This window comes from Equus asinus, chromosome 13, assembly GCF_041296235.1.
Source record: "Equus asinus isolate D_3611 breed Donkey chromosome 13, EquAss-T2T_v2, whole genome shotgun sequence".
NCBI lineage: Eukaryota > Metazoa > Chordata > Mammalia > Perissodactyla > Equidae > Equus > Equus asinus.
The window spans coordinates 53,088,123-53,106,535 of record NC_091802.1 but is presented as its reverse complement, the minus strand read 5'-3'; the positions used below and the strand labels follow the sequence as shown (position 1 = coordinate 53,106,535).

Here is an 18,413-nt window from a genome sequence, read left to right as displayed (position 1 = left end):
GTCAAACACATGGCTTAAATTAATCCATAATTTTCATTTTAATAATAGCCCAAAAAAGACTGATTCTAAGTGAGTTTTTAAATTCCCTTTTGGTAAAAAATTCCCTTTTTGTTAAAATAATAATAATAAAAAAGATTTTATTTTGTGCAAATAAGCAAATAACCCTGGATCTAAACACAAGCTTTTTCTGGTCTGGATGACTCTTTCCTAGGTTTCCACTCATGTCTTGTTGTCAGGGTGATAAGCTCTGTGTTTCTGGATTTAGAATAAAAATTCCTCTAAAATATTTTCTAAGCTGGTGATATCGGGCTTTGACGAGAGCTGGAGGACTGGGTGAGCGGATTCAGAGGCATGCGTTCCCCGTGGGAATCCTGTACAGGGCATCTGGATGCAGTCAATTCCCACTGCTCCTTGCTAAAACTGCTCTATTAACAATCCTGTTACATGACAGAGGGATTATAAACGTTCTCAACCAAAGGGGAAACTGAGGCACAGGACAATAAGCAACTCGCCCTAGGCGACCTAGCAAGTTTATATCCGAACAGAACTTTCTGGCTCTAAGAAGGTCTGTCAAAGTCACATATTGAGGAAAAAAGAATATTTCTAGGAGAAGAGAGAACCATCGAGCAAACTATAGATTTGATAGGGAAAGGGGTGATCATGATAGTGTGGTATCTGTTGATTTTAATACACAAAGGATTTGGGCAAATAAGGGTGGACAAGAATTAGTGAACAACGCGGAGACTTTTAAAAAGGACTTTGTGAGTGTTGGCAAGGAGAAAAAAAACTGAGATTTTTTTTAAGAGTGGAAGATAAACTCGGGGCCTAAGTGAATGGGACGCTATGGCATAAACAAGGAACAGAATCTGATGTCTAGGGGGCCGGGGTTGGGGGAGGATTTGCACAGCACTCGGCAGATCACAGGCGCTCAATCAATGTTTGTAGAAGGAATTTGCAGAGGAGGCCAGGTACTAAAGTTGCCTCGATTTGATAACTACCATTTTCCTGGTTGCCATGATCCTGGCATGGGACGCAAGCCAGGAATCCAATAAGCAAAAACAGACAATGTGAGGTAATACCAGAGAGTTTGGACGCAGGTTAAGACTCAGAGACGGGGCGCAGTAGTCAAACCAGCTTGAGGTGAGAGAGGAGACTTGCCTCCTTAAAGACACTTCCCCAGTCAGCTGGGGGGTGGGGTGTCTCTGTGTGGGGGTGGGGGGGGGGGAGGAGTGATTTCATCTGTTTAATGAAAAATGACCTGAACGGTTCTCTGATCCTGGAAACTCCCCATGTAACTGAGGCCAAGGAAAACAGGATTAGGTCTTATTACTTCTGTGATGGCTTTGCATCTTCTCAGAATGAGTTAAACTGGAGGGAACAGAAAAAGAAGGGAAACTCCTTCCAATGGGTTAATAGGACTGACTTCCCTCTGGTCCTCTTCGGATCCCGTTTTACTTTGGCTTTTTTTGCGTTTTAAATGGACACCTATTTTTTGGTATGTGTTGACGACAACAGAGTGTTTCCTCTATTATATTCAGACAACCAAGTCGCCCCCTTTGGCATTCTGTCTACTTGACAAGCTACTGATTTCAGGGCTAGCATTCCCTTCTGAAGTCCACAGGGCAACAGCTTTTGCCCTGAAGCATGCGGGTGTTAGAACCACAACAAACATTTCGCCGGAGACGGCAACTGCTGAGATGTAATTCTCTATGTGACCAAATGGGGTGGCACTTTTCAAGATTTTTCTGCTTTGATTTTTGGGGGACACACAGTCTTTTCCTCAGTGCCTATTTTAAGATTGCCAAAAATGTACATAAAAAATGAAAACGCAGTGATCAGCAGGTAACAATCTCCTTTGTGCCCAATACTTCAAATCGTCCTTTTAACAGGAGAACAGGGTGAATAAGTCCATAGGCCGTTTTCTTTTTAATGCAACGTATATTTATTGTAAACAATAATATACAAAAAAAAAAAGAAGGAAAGAAAAAAAGGAAAGGTAAGTTTCACAGAGAGAACAGAAGGTTTGGAGGGAAGCGAGCGAAACAAACAAAACACAAACACAAACCAAACCTTACCTAAAGACAAAATATGACTTAAATGTCAGGTTTCTTAAGTTACAGAAATATTTTTTTTTAAAGATCTGCTTTTATACAGAAATTGAAAGATGCCATATTATAAGAGTGCTTTAAGATTTTATTCTACTGACTTCTAAAACTGTTAATATATCTTTTTTTAAATAAAAAAAAAAGTTTGCTGTCTTTTTTAAAAAGCAACCCTCAAACTCTCCAGCCACAGAAGTAATTAAGAACTAAGGTCTGTCAGTGGGCTGATTCCCTCCCCCTTCCTCCCTCCCTGGAGAATATGCAGGGGAATATTGATGACACAGGCTTGCGTTGTTTTGTGTCACAACACACACACACACAACTTAGGCAGCCCAAAGATCTGTGGCAGAAAACACTGCAGATGACTCAGTGACACACTACATTTGCAACCTCTCATTTGTACAAAAAAGAAATAAGCTTCCAGTTTGTTTTCAACAAAAACAAAAAAAGGACAGACAAAAAGGTGTTTATACAAATCTAGGACAAGGAATCCAAAGAAACTTGCTTTTAATAATAAAAAAAAAGATTAAAGAGATAAATAAAAAAAAAACTGGTTACAGTTAAGAACATAATTTAACAGATGACCATACCCTTTGAGGAAGGCTCCAACAACCTATTTTAAAGAAGGTAAATTAGAGGAAAAAAAAAAAGGAATTTTTTTCTTTACTTAAAACCTCTCCTTGCAAAATAAATAATTTTAGCACGTGGAATGTCTTGAAGGTTAACTGCTGGTGTTCAGAGAGGCACAGGTGACAGTGTAAGTGAGAGGACTCTAGCATCTGTGTCCCACATGGGGCCCAGGCAGGCAACCAGGGGGCAGTGTGCTGGGGCACCTATTGGCTGCTGAAACATTCTCAAAACACGTCTCTTCTCCTTTGCTTGCCTTTTGCTGCTTTCTTAAGATTGCAGCGAACACGCAAATGCAGGAGGAAATACACTAAAAGAGAGCACAAGTATTTTCCAGCAGCATGGTTTTAAGGTTCAAGGTGTTTTTCTCTTGTTTAAAAAATATATATATGATAAAGCTTACCAAATGCTTCTCTAGACTATTTTGACTTCCATAGTTGCGAAATAAGGCCTTTACTTTTCTTTCTAAGGCAGCTCCTCCTTGAATCAGAATGCCTGAGGAATTAAGCAAAAGCTAACCCCCCAAACTGATCACATAACACAAATCTGTGCTTTTTTTTAGGTTAATACAACACACACACTTTTTTTTTTGTTTTTTGTTTTGTAAGAGAAAGCAAATCTGTACAAAAATACTCTGGTTGCAAGAAAAGCTAGGGCACACTGTTCAACTAAGTAGTTTAGCTGTTGGAAAAATAAGAGCATTTAATTTTTTTATCTAAAAATATGTATAAATCCCCTCAAAATGGTAATGAATCATACACAGTACATACTAAAAATATTTAAAATAGAGAATATTCCTCACAGAGGACTCTTTTCTTTAATTACTGCTAAAAAATAATTACAAAGTCCAAACAGGCAGAGAGATTGAGCAAATTGGTCACACGGTTCTCCATCATCCTCCACGCTTGCTCTGAAGAAGGTTTTCAAGTCCAGTTTTTTGCCGATGCTGCTGGTCCATCTCGCCAAGAGTGGCCTGGCCACTGATTCGCAACAAGGTGGTAATGCGTTTGGATAGCGAATGTTGCTGTCTTGGAATTCGGTACGAGTTGCCTTTAGCTTAAATGTCTTTAAGGAATACGAAAAAAAATGTCCAAAGGAAATTCTGGCTGGTTGTTTCTTTCTTCGGTTATTTTTATGATCATCACGGCCATCGTCGCCCTTTGTCTACGGTCTTCTCAAGGTCTGGTGAGCTGTGTGTAGACGGGCTGTTCCCAGTGCTGGGGGCTGTGGGTCTGCGGGATGGAAGGGACCCCAGAGGTGTCGGCAATGGGGGTGTACATGGGCCGCTGCGCGGGGTTCATGTAGGTGAAGGTGGAGTAGAGGCCGGAGCCCTGGCCCGCCGCGTGGCTGTAGTAGGAGCCGGAGTTCTGGTGGTCTGTGTAGTCGTACTGCGAGCGGGTGATGGGCGGGTAGGAGGGGCTGTAGTGCGGGAGGTTGAAGGGGCTGTACGCGATCTGCTGCGGCGAGTGCTGCTGCTGCTCGCTGTAGTGGCTGGGGCTCAGCTGCTCCGTCTTGATGTGCGTTCGCTGGGACTGGCCCGGCTCGCTGCTCAGCGTGGTCAGCGTGTGCGCCTGCTGCTGCTGCGGGGGCGCCTGCGGCTGGGGCTGCGGCGCCTGCTGCTGCTGCGGGGGCGCCTGCGGGGCCTGCGGGGCCTGCGGGGGCTGCTGCGGGGGCGGCGGCGGCGCCTGCTGCTTGGACATCCACACGTGGCCCGCGCCCGCGGGGGTCGCCGCTGTGCTGCTGATGCCATAGCTGCCCGTGTAGGTGACCTGGCCGTGCGTGGCCGGCACCCCCGGGTGGCCATTGGGAGGCAGGTACTGGTCAAATTCGTTGACGTCGAAGGTCTCGATGTTGGAGATGACGTCGCTGCTCAGCTCGCCGATGTCCACGTCGCGGAAGTCGATGGGGGGCTGTCTGCCCCCCTCTGGCAGGGGGCGCCCCTCTCGCTTCAGGTCAGCCTTGCCCGGCTGCACGTCGGTTTTGGGGGTGGTGGGTGGCGTCGGCGGGCCCTGGGATTGCCCTGCAGGCAATAAAAGAGGAAGAAGCACAGGAAAATCAACAAGGGCTGTGCAAAGGCCCTCGACTTACAAACCCTCCTGGGACCCTCCCTCCCTGCGAAAGTGCCCGAAGGCCCCAGATCCGCGCTGGAGGCGCGCTGCGCCCGAGATAAACCGCGGAATGATTAACCCGCCGGTACACACTAGGCAGTCTCCTTTTATCAGGGGAGGGTCTGAGGCCCCGAGGGTCCGGAAGACAAAATTGCTACTTGTAGAAGAGCCCTGTGTGTGCTTTTGGGGTGGGGGAGCAAAGAGAAGAAGGGAGAAGCCCTGTAAAGCTGTAACGGCATTTTACCTCGCAATAAAAATTAATCTGCTAGGATTCAGGGATTGAGTTTGGGGGGTGTGTGGGCGCTCAGGGGCTGCGTGGGGCCCTGGGCAGGAGGGGAGGGGATTAGGCGTAGGGAGTAGTGTTTCCCTCCCCAGGGAACGCAAAGTCCCTAAGCTGAGCCTACAAGGTGGAGGCCTGGGGGTGTGTCAGGCGCGCCGCGGTGGCCTGGCTCGGGTGGGCGGGCGGGGGATGGCTTGGCCTGGGCTCCGTGGGGGGACTCACCCGAGTGCTCGCCGGGGGAGTGCACCTCACTCATGCCAGAGGAGGAGTGCGGCGAGTCGGCCTGCAGCGCCTTGAAGATGGCGTTGGGGGAGATGTGTGTCTGCTCCGTGGCCTCCTCGGCCTCCGCCTGGCCGTTCTTCACCGACTTCCTCCGCCGCGGCTGGTACTTGTAATCCGGGTGGTCCTTCTTGTGCTGCACGCGCAGCCGCTCCGCCTCCTCCACGAAGGGCCGCTTCTCGCTCTCGTTCAGCAGTCTGGGGGCGGGCGAGGGGGCGCAGAGAGAAAGAGAGAGCGGGTCTGTGAAACCGGCTGAGCTGTCAGGCCGGCGGGAGGGGGAGGTGACCCCGACCACTTGGCTTCTTCGCACACAACCACCTTCCACCCTCCTCCCTGCTTTCTAGCCACTGCCGCAGCTCAAAACTTAAAATAAATAAATAAATAAAGTAAAAAAAAAAAAATCTCGGTTCTTTCAGTACGACCTGAGCGGTCACTCTCCGCCCCGCCCTCTCCCCTTCCCTTCTATTTTGGAAATCCTGGAGATGAAAATAGCTCTCCGCTGCTCCCGCTCTAAATGCCTTTGCTACTGGAGTATAGCCCCACCGCCCACAACACCCTTTAAAATCTTTCCAGAAAACCACTTAATCTGCAAGGAGCTCCTCCTGCATCCCCCCTCCCCCCGCCCCATTGCGCCCACCTATTTCCAGTAGCCTTCCTCCTTCCCTCACCCCCACCCTCATTCCTCCTAGGGGGTCCTCTGGCCTCAGTTTCTCCCCCCCCCCCCCATCCCCACCCTCCATCCCATCTCCTTGGGTATGGGGCTGCACGAGAGCGCAGTTCCAGGGAGAGAGAGGCAAACTTCACTTCCCACCCCAGCCCCCCACTTGAGATTGAACTTCACAGCGACGGGAGGTCGATCCGGCTGGCACCCCCCTCCCACTGTATCTCCTATAAGTCTTCTCCTACCCTCTCACTATCTCTCCCCCCACCGGCCCCCACTTTCCCGGAGAACAATCCAAGAACTTTGTCAAACTCTGAGCCAAGTTACACCTCGTCCCCACTACCCCCCGCCCCACCCAGCCTGCTCTGGGACCGGCAACTCCCTCCTGCTGGGAGGCGGGGCGCGGAGAGACTGTCCCGGCCAGCACCCCCGCCGCCGCGGAGCCCACCCTGTCGCGCAGGCCCTACCTCCAGAGCTTGCCCAGCGTCTTGCTGAGCTCGGCGTTGTGCAGGTGCGGGTACTGGTCGGCGAGCTTCCTGCGCGCCGCCTGCGCCCACACCATGAAGGCGTTCATGGGCCGCTTGACGTGAGGCTTGTTCTTGCTTGAGCCGTTGACGCGCACCGGCATGGGTACCAGCGTCCAGTCGTAGCCCTTGAGCACCTGGCTGACGGCCTCGCGGATGCACACTGGGAACTTGTCCTCCTCGCTCTCCTTCTTCAGGTCCGGCTCGCCCTTGGGGAACGTGTTCTCCTGGGGCCGCGTGTTCTCGGTGTCGGAGCCGGAGCCCGAAGGGCAGGGCGAGCCCGCCGAGTCCTCGGACATGGTGGGGCTGGGAGCACCGGACAGGCCCTTCTCCTGCTCGTCGGTCATCTTCATGAAGGGGTCCAGGAGATTCATACGCGGGCCCGGGGCAGGGGGCGGGTGGCCGGGAAAGGCGAGAAGCCGCGGCGGCTCGGGGATTCGAGGCGCGGGCTCCTCTCCCCTCGGCTGCCCGGTCGCGGAGCGAGCGGCTCCCGGGGAGCCTGGCGCGTCACCCGGCTGCGGCGGCGAGCACTTAGGAGGGCGCGGGGTGGCCAGCTCGCAGCTGCTCGCTCCCAGTGGGGGAAGTCGAATTGGAGAGGGGGAGGAGGAGGGGAAGAAAGAGAGCAAAAGCGGGGGCGCTTGCACCCCTTCTCTTCTCCTCCTGCAACGAAAAGTTCCTGGGAGTGAAACTGGCAAGTCGCGGCGCCACTGAAGTTTCCAGTCAGTTTCAAGCTCCGCTCTCCGCTCTCCAACTCCAGCCCAGCGGCTCTTTAATAAATACTCCCCCTCACCTTAGAGACGTCCAGCCAATCACAGCACGGCATTTCAGGGTCTGGCAGGCAGCTGATTGGATCCGATTTCGGGGGGAGGAGGATGGTGGCGCAGGGCTGGGTGACGAGAGGGGAGGGGAGGAGCTGGGAGGCGAGCGCTGCCGCTGGACGGGTGGGGGTGGGGGGTGCTGCGGGGAAGGCGGGGGAGCCGGGACGTCCAAGTGTGTAAGTTTGCCGTACTCTCGTAATGTCAGAATTTTGGTGCCGTCTCCGCGGGAATCTTTGCGTGTGTGTGTGTGTGTGTGCGTGCGTGTGTGTGTGTCTAGACTAGGATCTACTCCCACTCCCGAGCAGTTCTTTCCACTGCTTTCTCCGCGGTACCGGAGACTTAGCTGGAGTTTGCAGTATTGGAAAAGCCGTCGCTCGTTAGTGCGTAGCCCAGTTTACGCGTCTGGAGCCTGCCTCCTCCGAAAGTGCTTAGAAATGGTCTTTTGAAGCAAATGTTTTGGTGACTCAACGCCCGCTGCTCCTCTGTAATAATCCATATAAATAGATTAACATGCTCTGGTTCGCCGGGGCTGGTGCGGCTGGTCGGGATTCTGCTGCGCTCTTGCAAAGGGAATCAATGAAAACCAAGCTAAGTCCCCGCGAAGGCTGGCGGCGGCGGCCGTGACGCCGCGGCCCCGCGCTTGCAGGAGCCGTCCCGCGCCACACCGACCTTGAACTCTGACAAGTCTTTCTCCAGTGCCCCGAGCCCCCACCCCGCCACGCTCCTCAGTGACAGGGCAACTGCTTTCGCGTTCTGCTCTTCACCTCCCCGCCGAGTCAGAACGTCAGCAGAGTTGCCGCTGGAAAGAGGCTGCAGCCTGCTCCGGCTTTGAGAGATCGCACTTTGCGAATGTGGCAGTCCCGGCCGCGAGGCTGAGGCAGGCCACTTGGTTTGTAAAGGGCCAAACCAATGGGCACCACCGCAGACAAAACACAGAACTTTGGCGGAGTCGTGCTCCTTGCCTGCTTTCGCCCTCCTCTACAAAATACCTGAAGAGGTGAAGCGCCTGTCGTCCTGAGTTTGATCGGGTCCTTTTCTGACTCGCAGACAGTTGGGAGTTCTGGGGGAGGGGGTGGGGGTGTCTCTGATGTATTTCAAGTGTGATTTGCGCACAACCTTTGTGTTTACACGAACTGCTTAGAGCCTTGTGAGGTATCTGTTCTGGGAGAGAAGAAAAATCTTAGTCGCCTGCGGGTTACATGTCTTCAGAATCACAAACAAACGCACAACTGCGGAAAACTCTTAAATTTTAAACTCCCCCTTTTCTGGCTTTCGCAGACGTTCGCCTCGAATTCTATTACTGTTATTGTAAATCGACCCGCATCCTATCAAAGACTTGTTTATTTCTAATTTGCAAAGTGTGGTCACTATTAGAAGATTTAAAAGAATGTTTTCCTTGAAGAATTTTTAAAAGTCTCGTTTTGTTCCTAAGAAGTTTATTCCTAAGACATTTTTTAGGGGAAATGGAACTCTTCGAAAGGTAGTAAGTTACAACCCTGGTAAACAGTATTTACTTTTTAAACGAATGTATCTCACAGTGATTGTCTTAGTACCCTACAGCTTGTTTATGAGTTAGAGACCTCATACAATAGCCTTGTAGTCATGGCTCCGCGAATACGCTCGGAAAGCGTAAGAACAGCTTTATCCTTTCTTGGGAGGAAAAGGTCCCGTGTAGTGTGGACTGATTTCTGTGTCCTCGGGAGGGGACATTTGTGAGTATAACTGTGATTGGAAGACACCTGACCTGGGACGAGACTCAGAGACCAAAACTTAGGGCAAAAGTTTTAACTAGGGCGTCTGCATTTAGTTGCATTTTATTGGAATTCCCATGTTTACTGACGGAAAGGCAGTGAAGACGACTGTGACCTTAAGATGTTTTGGAATATTTCACTAAATATTTGTCAAGATAAATGCGTACATATATAAATATATTTTAATATAATTATGTAACCCGAGATACGCAGTATATGACATTTTTAAATCATAAGCTACGGTGCTTTATACATTTTCTGTTCGTTTGATGCAAGCATTTTGTATTGTATCTTTTTGAAAACAACGATAAACAATCAGTAGACTTAAAAAATGGACTGCAATTTTCAGCTGAATCCGGAGGGGGCGCCAAAAGCCCAGAAACTGTCTAACACAGACACTGCAGAAAAACTTTGATGGTGGTGCTGGGGGAGAGCGTGTTTCACTCAGCCAGGACTGCTTTGCTGCTGAGATTTCTCTCTATAGGAATTCCTACGCGGTATTCCCTCCTGTGCGGATCCATCTCTGTGCAGCCCAGTTAGGGGAACTTGGGAGGTGTGTGTCTCTAGGGCACCGGGCAAAAAAAGAGAACGTTTGAAATGCCTAACGTTTCTATTCTGCACAGAACGGGGAGACGGAGACCACGAGAAAGGACCCCCATCTCCCAGGTGCCAAGCGTTGCCCTTTGCTCGGCGTGCCAGGACCAGGTCAAGTCTGATGCGTGGGCACCGTCGATTAGCCGGTGGCGCAGTCCTACATTTCTGCAGGGGCCTCCCGGTCCCAACTCCCCTAACCCTTTTCAGGGGCTCGGTTCGCTCTGCTGTGACTTTTCCAGGTCGCCCCTGACTTCTCCTCCCCTCCCCGGGAAGATGCTCGCAGTCCCCGACCACAGGACCTGAGTCAGAGAGAGCTAGAGGGAAAGGAACCTGTTCCCACTGTTGGGTTACAGGTGGGGAAACTGAGGCTGTTGGCTCAGTTTTAGCCAGAGCTTTCTGCCAAAAGTTAAACGCGCAGGGATCCTCAGTCTGGTGAGGCTGAGGTAGAGAAAGGGCGCAAGTCAAGAAAAGGGGCAGGCCACGGAAGGCACTTCACACGTATGCACCGCGCATTCTGGCTCCGCGTTCTTGAGAAGCGCTGCAAGGTCTGCCGCCTGGAGCGGAGACACGGAGGTGCGAGCGGATCCCAAGGGGCACCTCGGGAAGCCGAAGTCTGGGATCCCCCCTTCTCTCTCTTTCCGCGTCCGGGGCCGGCGCCAGGCTCAATTTCCCCAGCCGGGGCCGCCAATCTCCCTCCGCGTCTACATGGGAGCGGAGGCAGGAGCCCTGAGCTGCTGGCGCAAAGCGAGTTTCGTGGGCTCTGTGGGGCGGCGCAAACACTCAGTGCGCGGGGTTTTCCGTCTCGGGATGGGGGTGGCGGTGTGGGCAGATGGGGTTCCCTTTACCTGAGGGATTAAGGACCACAGCCTTCCTCTGCAACAATTCCTTGCCAAACGTGGACACCGCGTCTAAATTCGTTTTCGGCAGGGATGCGTGTCCTAGAAAAGTTTGGTTGGGGCGAGCAGCAGCGTTTCCCAAAGATCTCAGCCCTGGGCAAGGTTTTCTATCCAGGCGCTCAAGGATGGGGATACCCCTTCTCTCTTCCAATCCCCCGGGGCCGATCCCCTTGAGGTAAAAGACCCCCATCCCTGGGGAACCTCAGCTCCCCGCGCCGTCCGCTCCCAGCCGCTCCTCGGTAATTAGCACTTTTCACCGGGCCGGGAGCGCGTTCGCTGGTCGCTCTTTACACCGGACACCAGTTCTCCCGGGAAAGGAGCGGCAGGTAAGCCCGACTCCGGACAGGCGTTGGGCTGGACAGCAACCTCAGAAGGAAGAGGGAAAGTACCTGATAGCTTCGTAGGTGCGCAATAAATATCTGATGACCGGCCGAATAAATGTGACCTTTGGACAGGTCGCTCGACAGTGTGTATGCCCCATCACAGGCCTCCAGACCTCCCAGCCACACATTCCCTAAGCGCAAGCGACTGCATAGCCCTACGTGTATATTTCTCCCCAAACGGGCGCCCTACTTTGGGCGATTATCTGACATGTGTCACCCAGGACTCTAATCCCCGCGGCCCCTAAAACTGCAGGCCAAGAGGGGCCATTTCAGGCTTCCTCCCTTTTTTTGTTTTCGAAGAGAAAGAGGGATGAGGTGGACAGGAGGTGTGGGGTGAGAGAGGCGTGAAGCGTCAATGCGCTCCCGGGTGACCCGGCCGGCCGGCCGGCCAGGTCGTGGGGCAGCGGGCGGCTGTCACCCAGCGGGGCGCCCGGGGGTGCGGCCCTCGGCCAAAGCGAGAGACTGGACGCGCTGGCTTGTCCTGGACTGGCTGGCTGGCTGATGCAAAAAGAAGAGGTGAGAGTGGGAAGTCCCAGCCCAAGGGGACTGTGTTTCCAAAGGGAGTGTGCTTTTTTTTTTTTAATCCTTCTTTTTTCGAAAATACCTGTCTTTAGTCAAGATACAAGGGAGCCACGCGTCATTCGGATTCCCTCACTTCATCCCTCGAACGGCCTGCGGGAAATTTCCTAGGTCGTTTTCTTTTTTGTTTTTCCCTCCCCGATTTTCCTCAACTAAAAATCTTTCAGGCATTTTCGCTGAAGGTGCTTTTGCCTTGCTGATTTAAAAATACAAACAAAATCAGCGCTCCACGCAGCGGCGCCTCCCTGGCAGCTGACTCCGCAGGGCCGGGGGGCTCGCACCAGCGGGCAGAGCTTCCTCCGCAGATCGCGGATTCGCACCTGCGCTTCCTCCCCGCATCCCAGCGCCTTTCGGTTTCGGGGTGTTCAGTCCCAGGGAGGGCACCGACGAGAAAGAGTTGAGGTTCCCAGGGCGGCTTTGTAGGATTCCCCGAGGGGAGGGTGGGCACTATAGCGATGACTTCATCTCAGCCTGAAGGGACTCCAGCAGCTACTGCCTCTAAGATGTTCTATGGGGTGGGTGATTATTTCTGATCTGTATTAATCGGGGGAAATGTCTCCATCAAACTGTGGAAAAGGAGAAATGTTATTAATATACAATCCCGAAGGTAACTGTTTGAATTAAAGACGGATTCTCTTGTTTCTTTCTTGCACTCCTTTTCTATCTCAGCGGGACCCGGGAGGCCCCGGGGCAGAGAGCATCTCCTGATTCCTAGAACCTGTAGATTCTTGGGGCCACATCGGGCGTCCTTTCTGCTGCGGGTTGGGCTCCGCTGTGGAGCGCCGTGAGCGAGGCGCGAGGGCAGACGCGCGCAGCCTGGTCGCCTGCCCTCTGGTCGCTGCTCCCGCGGCAGCACCTTCTGCCCGGAGGGCCCCAGGAGGACCAAGCTCCTGGGGTCAGCCTAGTCCGCGAGACTGACGTCTTAAGGCTGGGGGCTTTGGCCATAGAGGGTTCTCGGAGCTGTGACGTCACAAAGACTGCAGCGGGTAGACGGACACGGAGCCTTGACAGCCCCGGGGTTTCGAGAAGTGAGGGGTCACGAGGAACCCGGGGATCGCTGGGCTTCCGGCTTTGTCATTGTTTATTTCGAATTAATTTCGTGGTGTGCGTCTCTGTTTGCAAGCCCGCAGGAGAGACGCAGCGAATACCCGATTGATTCCATCCCCGGTTTGTTTGAAGGGAGAAGCAAGGGGCGCCTCTGGTGCTCTCACAGCCTTCAATAGCTCCAATAGACAGATCACGGATTTTGAGAAGGCACTTTTTTCCTTTTCTTTTCTTTCCTTTTTTTTACCTTCTCTCTTTGACGTTTTTCTTCCAAGGCCCTTTCACTGATGTAAAAGGACTAAGTGGACTCTTACGTCTCTTTTTTTACCTGTCCCCAACTCCTGTTTTCTTTTTTTTTCTTGATGAGTGTGAAATTTGGCCTGGCATAGGTGAAAGGGACCCTTTTTTTGGTCCCTCTCTTAAATCATTAAGACCCAGAAAATTTCACAGTGTCTCTATCACTATCTTTAGGACAAAATGTGTTTACATCCAGTGGAAAAGGTGCATTGTTTTCTTTCACGCTGAGCCCTAGGACTGGAACCTGCTTCTCCACCAGTTTCCAGGTTGGCTGAAAGGTGAGGAAGGGCCCAGCGGCACAGCGCAGACAAGGCCAGACTGGTGGCAGAAACTGCTTCCCTTTGGGGTGTCCCTAAAACTCACAAACTGTCAGCTTGGGTTAGCAGAATAGAAGTCTTTTTAGCCTCATCTGCCTTAATATCGAAGTGCAAAGCAGTGACAAATAAGCAGTTACTCATATAATTTAGGGGGAGAGTTACTAGAGATCCAAATATCAGGGCATTTATTATTGCTCAAAAAGGAGACAGAGTCTTAGAGGGCCCTAAATGTAGGCATCTTCCCCTTAAATACTCACTTCCTTGGAGCGGTGGAGACATCTCGCAGGTGGAGACGTTTTCCTCGGCAACTAGGAGAAAAGCTGTCTGACTGAGGGTTGGTATCTCCAGTAGGAAAGGAAGGCAGGGTGGGTGGTCTTGGCTCAGACACTCTATCCGGGCATTCACCCCACGCCTCCAGGGTCCACTTCCTCCTAGGGGCCTGGCTCCAGCGTCTCCTGAAGGAGCCCAAACTCAGCTTTTGTTTGACCTCAACTGTATTAAACACAGGAGGCATCCTGGGGAGTAAACAAGGTGCTTGGAAATTTGCAAGACATAGACAATCACAGAGGGCTGTGAGGGAACTGGGGAGCGAGGTCCGTGGGTCTGAGTGTTGGCTCTAGGGCCCTAGATGATGGAGCAGAGTTCTGGGCTGGGGAAAGTGCCACAGGGTGGAGAAGTCTTGTCCCCTCCATCCTATATCATTGCCTGACATTCTTTCACTTGTCATCTCTCTCCTTGTTAGCCCAACATTAATCATTGTCAGCCCCCACGTAAATCAATTCAGCAAATATCACTTTAGGGTTTACTGTGTGCCTGAACATCCAGTGGGGATAAGATTGGATCCCTGCTGTTATTGTCTCCGTGTCCGGTTCTCGGCAGAATTCTGTGTCTGTCCACCCATACCCTGCTTTGCCCGCTGGGCTCACTGTGTCCTGAGACCCTCCTGCTCTGCCTTGATCTTGGCTTTTCTCTTTCCTTACTCTGAAAGGACACCTGAGTCACAGAGAGCTGCCTCTCATCCTTGCCGCTCCATCCATGTGCTGAGGGGAAGGGAAAGAATGGGGAGAAGTGGTCCTGAGCTCTGGGCTCAGTGTCAGATTCCTTTCCATCTCTTTCCTCTTGGCCCCAGAAGTCACCTCGTCTTCTATCCCTGATGATGCTGTACTGCTCTTTGCCTGAGCCGTCAGCCCCCCCCCACCCCCGCCTTGCTCCAAGCCCAGAAATGCCTTGTAGTGTGTGGTACACTTCACTCTCTCTTTAGGGGACATCTGCCAACCGGTGCAGTGGTGATGACAGTTTCCAGATGATTTTCCAGGAGCAAAGAAATCTTCTGGGGGAGGAGAGCATGGCATTGGCCAAACGCTGAGTGGGCTGAACATTGTGGTTCCGGAAGAGGCCCAGGGAGGTGGAGCTTTGTGGGGCTCCAAGATTGCTTTTTCCCCTTTAGATTCTGCCTCAAGCAAAAGTCACTAATTGCTTTTTATTTTCCTGGCATTCAGGAGCTGTCTTGATTCTGACTCTCCTCCAGGAATTTAGGTCTGAGGAAAGCGGGGTTTCAGGGTGACACTGGTGGGGGCATTTGCCTCCAAGCTCACCTTCCTCAGGTGAGCTGGCCTGACTCCTGCTCCAGCTGACTCTGGGGTTACTGTGATTGGCCCAGAGGACTGGACAGGTTAGGATGGGGTGAGCGTTCATCGACCCTCTCTCCTTCTGTCCCTGGTCTTCCCCCGCCCAACTTCACTTCTGCCAGGGGCTCTTTGAGTTTTAGTCAAGCAAACCAGGAAGTGGGAGTGAGGTTGCCTTTGAGCCTTAAGGATGGGTTCAGAGAAAAGCTTAGATTCTCTTTTGAATCCAAAAAATGCCAAGCAATGCTTTCTTACAGAGGAGGAATGATTGATTTGCCTTCATTTGCTCATTCTCAAGAGCAGCCCTAAATCCTCAAGTCTCTTCCATGTCCTTTGGTTGTTTCTTAATGACTCACAAGCAGAAATAGCCTAGTCCTCCTGGATTTATTATTTATTATTATTCCCCACCTTCGAGATTTTCCTTCCTCATGGACTGAGGAGCCTTCCTCACAACCCTTTCTTGCAGCACTCCTCTCTCTTTTGAGGGAAGAGTGTCTCTCCCAGATAAAAGCTGCCCTCATCTACTGTTCTCTGGGGAAAGATGAAGACACTCATTCAGACTATGGAGTAAATGACTATATACTTAGTCTAAGAGGCAGCCAGACTTTAATAGTGAATAGAGATCCAGTTCAAATGCTCAGTGAAGACTTGAGATCTCCCCAGGAATTGATACTTGCTCTCATCTCTGTTCTTATAATATTTTGTTCACGCCTCTTTGTGCTGTCACTTGTCCTCTGTGTGTGTGTATGCTTACCATTTAACTGTGATCTCCTTGAGGGCAAGGACAGAGAGTTATCTTTGTATTTCCAGACTGTGTGCCACATAGACTCTGCTGCATTGAGCAAATGTGTGACCAAAATTTAGCCAAAGCAATGAATACCTAATGGTAGATTTCAGCTACCAAGCACATATTGGGACCCTGTGACCAGCTAAATGGGATGTCTTTATGGTTCCCCTCAAAATGTGTTCTGTAGATGGCTGCCTATGTCACTCACAAGGAAATCTCTCCATGTCCTGGAACCCTCTTTTAACTTTCCTACCGTCTGACTTTTTTCTCTAAGAAAGGGTGTTGGAGACATGCCTTTGGAGAATATTTGGAGTGATGGATAGAAAGCTTTCAGATCGCAATCTTTATGCTTTTCTGGCCTGGATTTACAAGTTTTGAGAAAACAATCAAACCACAACCTGAAATCATTATTAACATATCAGAGCCTCTGAACCCCCCCAGACCTTGCTACCCAAATATACAGTGATCATAAACATTTTTTTCTTCCTGGTTTTCTTGCTTGCTTTTCTAAGCGCCCGGCACAGTCCTTTCATGGGTGAGCCTCTGTGTGGCTGACTGCTGAATGCATGGGGGGCGGGGAGGGCTGTGGGCAGGCGGCTCGGGGTGCAGAGGAGACAATGGTGACCGGCTTTCCTCGGCAGCTCCTCTGAGGAGGCATTTTGTCTTCTCTGCAAACGGTGCTGCTGTTTGTTTGGAGGAAGAGAGCCATGGGTATGGAATTAGGGGGTGTCATGTGGGCCGCACGTGTGGCTGGAGCTACCTGAAGTCTGCAGCCTAATCACTCCCAGATGGCCCCAGGGACCATGGTCCCGGGAGCCCCAGAAGCCCAGATCCGCCCCCCAGCGCCTCCTGGAGGGGGAATTTAAAGGGAAAGAGAAAATGGAAGTGTGTGTATGGGGATGTGTGGTGTCGAAGAACTTTTGGGACTTGCCATATGGTTTGGACCTTACATCCTGCATCTTCCCCAACCAGAGGCATTCCAAACACGAATGACCCGTCTCCACCTCTGCCCCTAGTTCCAAACCTGCTTTATTTGGAAGGAGAGGTAGAAGAAAATGAAAAACATGAGGAGGAGAGAAGCCTCGCTCCGGGAACTATTGCATTGGCCTTAGGGTGGGGTGGGGTGGGGTGGGCGGAGTTAATTTCAACAGGTATTTATTTAGTTATTAAATGTCAAAAAGGCCACAGCTTTTTGCTTGTCCTGGGTGAAACTTGTTGCTCAGATGGGTGGGGTGTTGCAGTGTGAGGGGTCAAGGGTGGGCATTCTCTTCCAGCCAATGGGCAGCCACTCCATGCAGGAAACGTGGGGGGCTGGCTTGGGGAAGAGAAGCTTCCGGCTTGGCCTCAGTCTGTTTAGAGCCTGTGTTCTCCCTGCTCTGTCCAAGGCGCTGTGTCCACTTCTAGCCACACCGTGGTCTCTGTCCCTCTGCCCCCAGAACCCCCCTTTGCCTGCGCTCACACAACTGTACACAGTACCCACCGAACACCTGTTTACTCACTGCAGAATCACTCATTCACATAAAGGAGTCCTGGGGGCATGCACCCTACCCTCTCTCTCTCCCTCACATACATGCACACACACGTGTGTCGCTCTGAAGCCTGTATTCATCTGCTCTTGTGTCTTCTCACCTATTGCTGAAAAAATAATTTCATTGCTAATGAATATTCCTTGCTGCTGCTTCCTGCTTCTGCTTTTGAAGTGCCCTACGTCCACTCGTCAGCTCTATTCCCTGGACATGTCTTGGAGGCTGTGAGGGGAAGAAATTACTCTCGTTGCTTTTCCTGTGAAGAAACAGAAGCCCTGAAAATAGCGTGCGGCTTGCTCAAGGTCACGCAGTTAATGGGAGAGGCAGATCCCTGGATCCCGAGTTGCGGGTGCCACGTCTGCCTCCCCCATGAGCCCGTGTGCACACGGAATTCCACACGCCGCTGTGACCACGGAACTCTGGCTCCCAGGCGCGCAGGCCAGCCGGCCAATGGGCCCACTCCTCCACACTCTTGTTGTTCCGCCTGCCTCTCCCTTGGGCTCCGGCTCTTTTTTGGGTCACGCGGAGAGACCAGGGCTCCGCTCTTTGGTGAAGTGCATCTCTGATCCTATCTCCTCCCTTCTCCCCTAATCAGGGTTTGGCTGCCTTTGTCTCGGAGGAGCAGAGAACAAAGTGTGACTTGAACCATGCACATCGAACGTATCTTCCCTTCTTTTAATTTCCTCTTCGTGAGAACGTCTGTGAGCTTGCAGGACTGACGTGCTGGTTGATTTTGTTTCACAGCAATCATTTTACTTCATTTTACTCTGATGAGTGTTGGGATTTCTTCTTCTCTGGGTTGCGTGGCAGCCTGTTTACATCTTGATCCAGGCTTGTCCAGATTTTCAAAACCATTTTGTTCTATAAAGCAGAAATGGGGTGTCACCATTCCCTGAAACCTGGAAGAGTCCTCATAGTTTTAGGAGTGCAGGACCCTTCACCCTGCCCCTTTTCTTTTCTGCCCCATTTGTTCATAAGAGGAAATATTTGCAGAGCCCTGATTATGTGCTCGGCAACCTGTGAAGGGCTGTACCTGCTTATATGACCTGGATCCCCCAGAAAACCTTTCCTTGTAGTTCTTATTATTTTCCCCATTCAACGGATGAGAAAGCTGAGGTTTGGAATGGTTAATTCTCTTGTCCAAAATCTCATGGCTTTAAGCGTTAAGGGGTAAAAATGCACACTAACAACAAAAACAAAGAAACAAGAAAGCAA

General features: G+C 51.4%; 1 protein-coding gene and 1 long non-coding RNA gene across 6 annotated transcripts in view; one reads left to right on the top strand and one right to left on the bottom strand.

The window, feature by feature from the left end:
- Positions 1–1,918: 1,918 nt before the first annotated feature.
- SOX9 (SRY-box transcription factor 9) lies at positions 1,919–7,347 on the bottom strand. Its single transcript, XM_044745626.2, has 3 exons — positions 6,525–7,347; positions 5,340–5,593; positions 1,919–4,749 (listed from the first exon to the last, which is right to left on the bottom strand). Exons 1-3 carry the CDS (start codon positions 6,953–6,955, stop codon positions 3,905–3,907), a joined length of 1,530 nt encoding a protein of 509 aa, XP_044601561.1. The 5' UTR covers positions 6,956–7,347; the 3' UTR covers positions 1,919–3,904.
- Positions 7,348–7,490: 143 nt separating this feature from the next.
- The window catches only part of LOC106830240 (uncharacterized), a 106,618-nt gene continuing 95,695 nt past the window's right edge, over positions 7,491–18,413 (top strand). For 2 of the 5 annotated variants that reach the window (XR_011493923.1, XR_011493927.1), the window contains exon 1: positions 7,491–7,575. This is a non-coding gene — a long non-coding RNA (uncharacterized lncRNA). Of the gene's footprint in view, positions 7,576–11,408; positions 11,540–18,413 lie in introns of those variants that run through there. The other 3 variants (XR_011493925.1, XR_011493926.1, XR_011493924.1) reach the window with 3 other exon arrangements.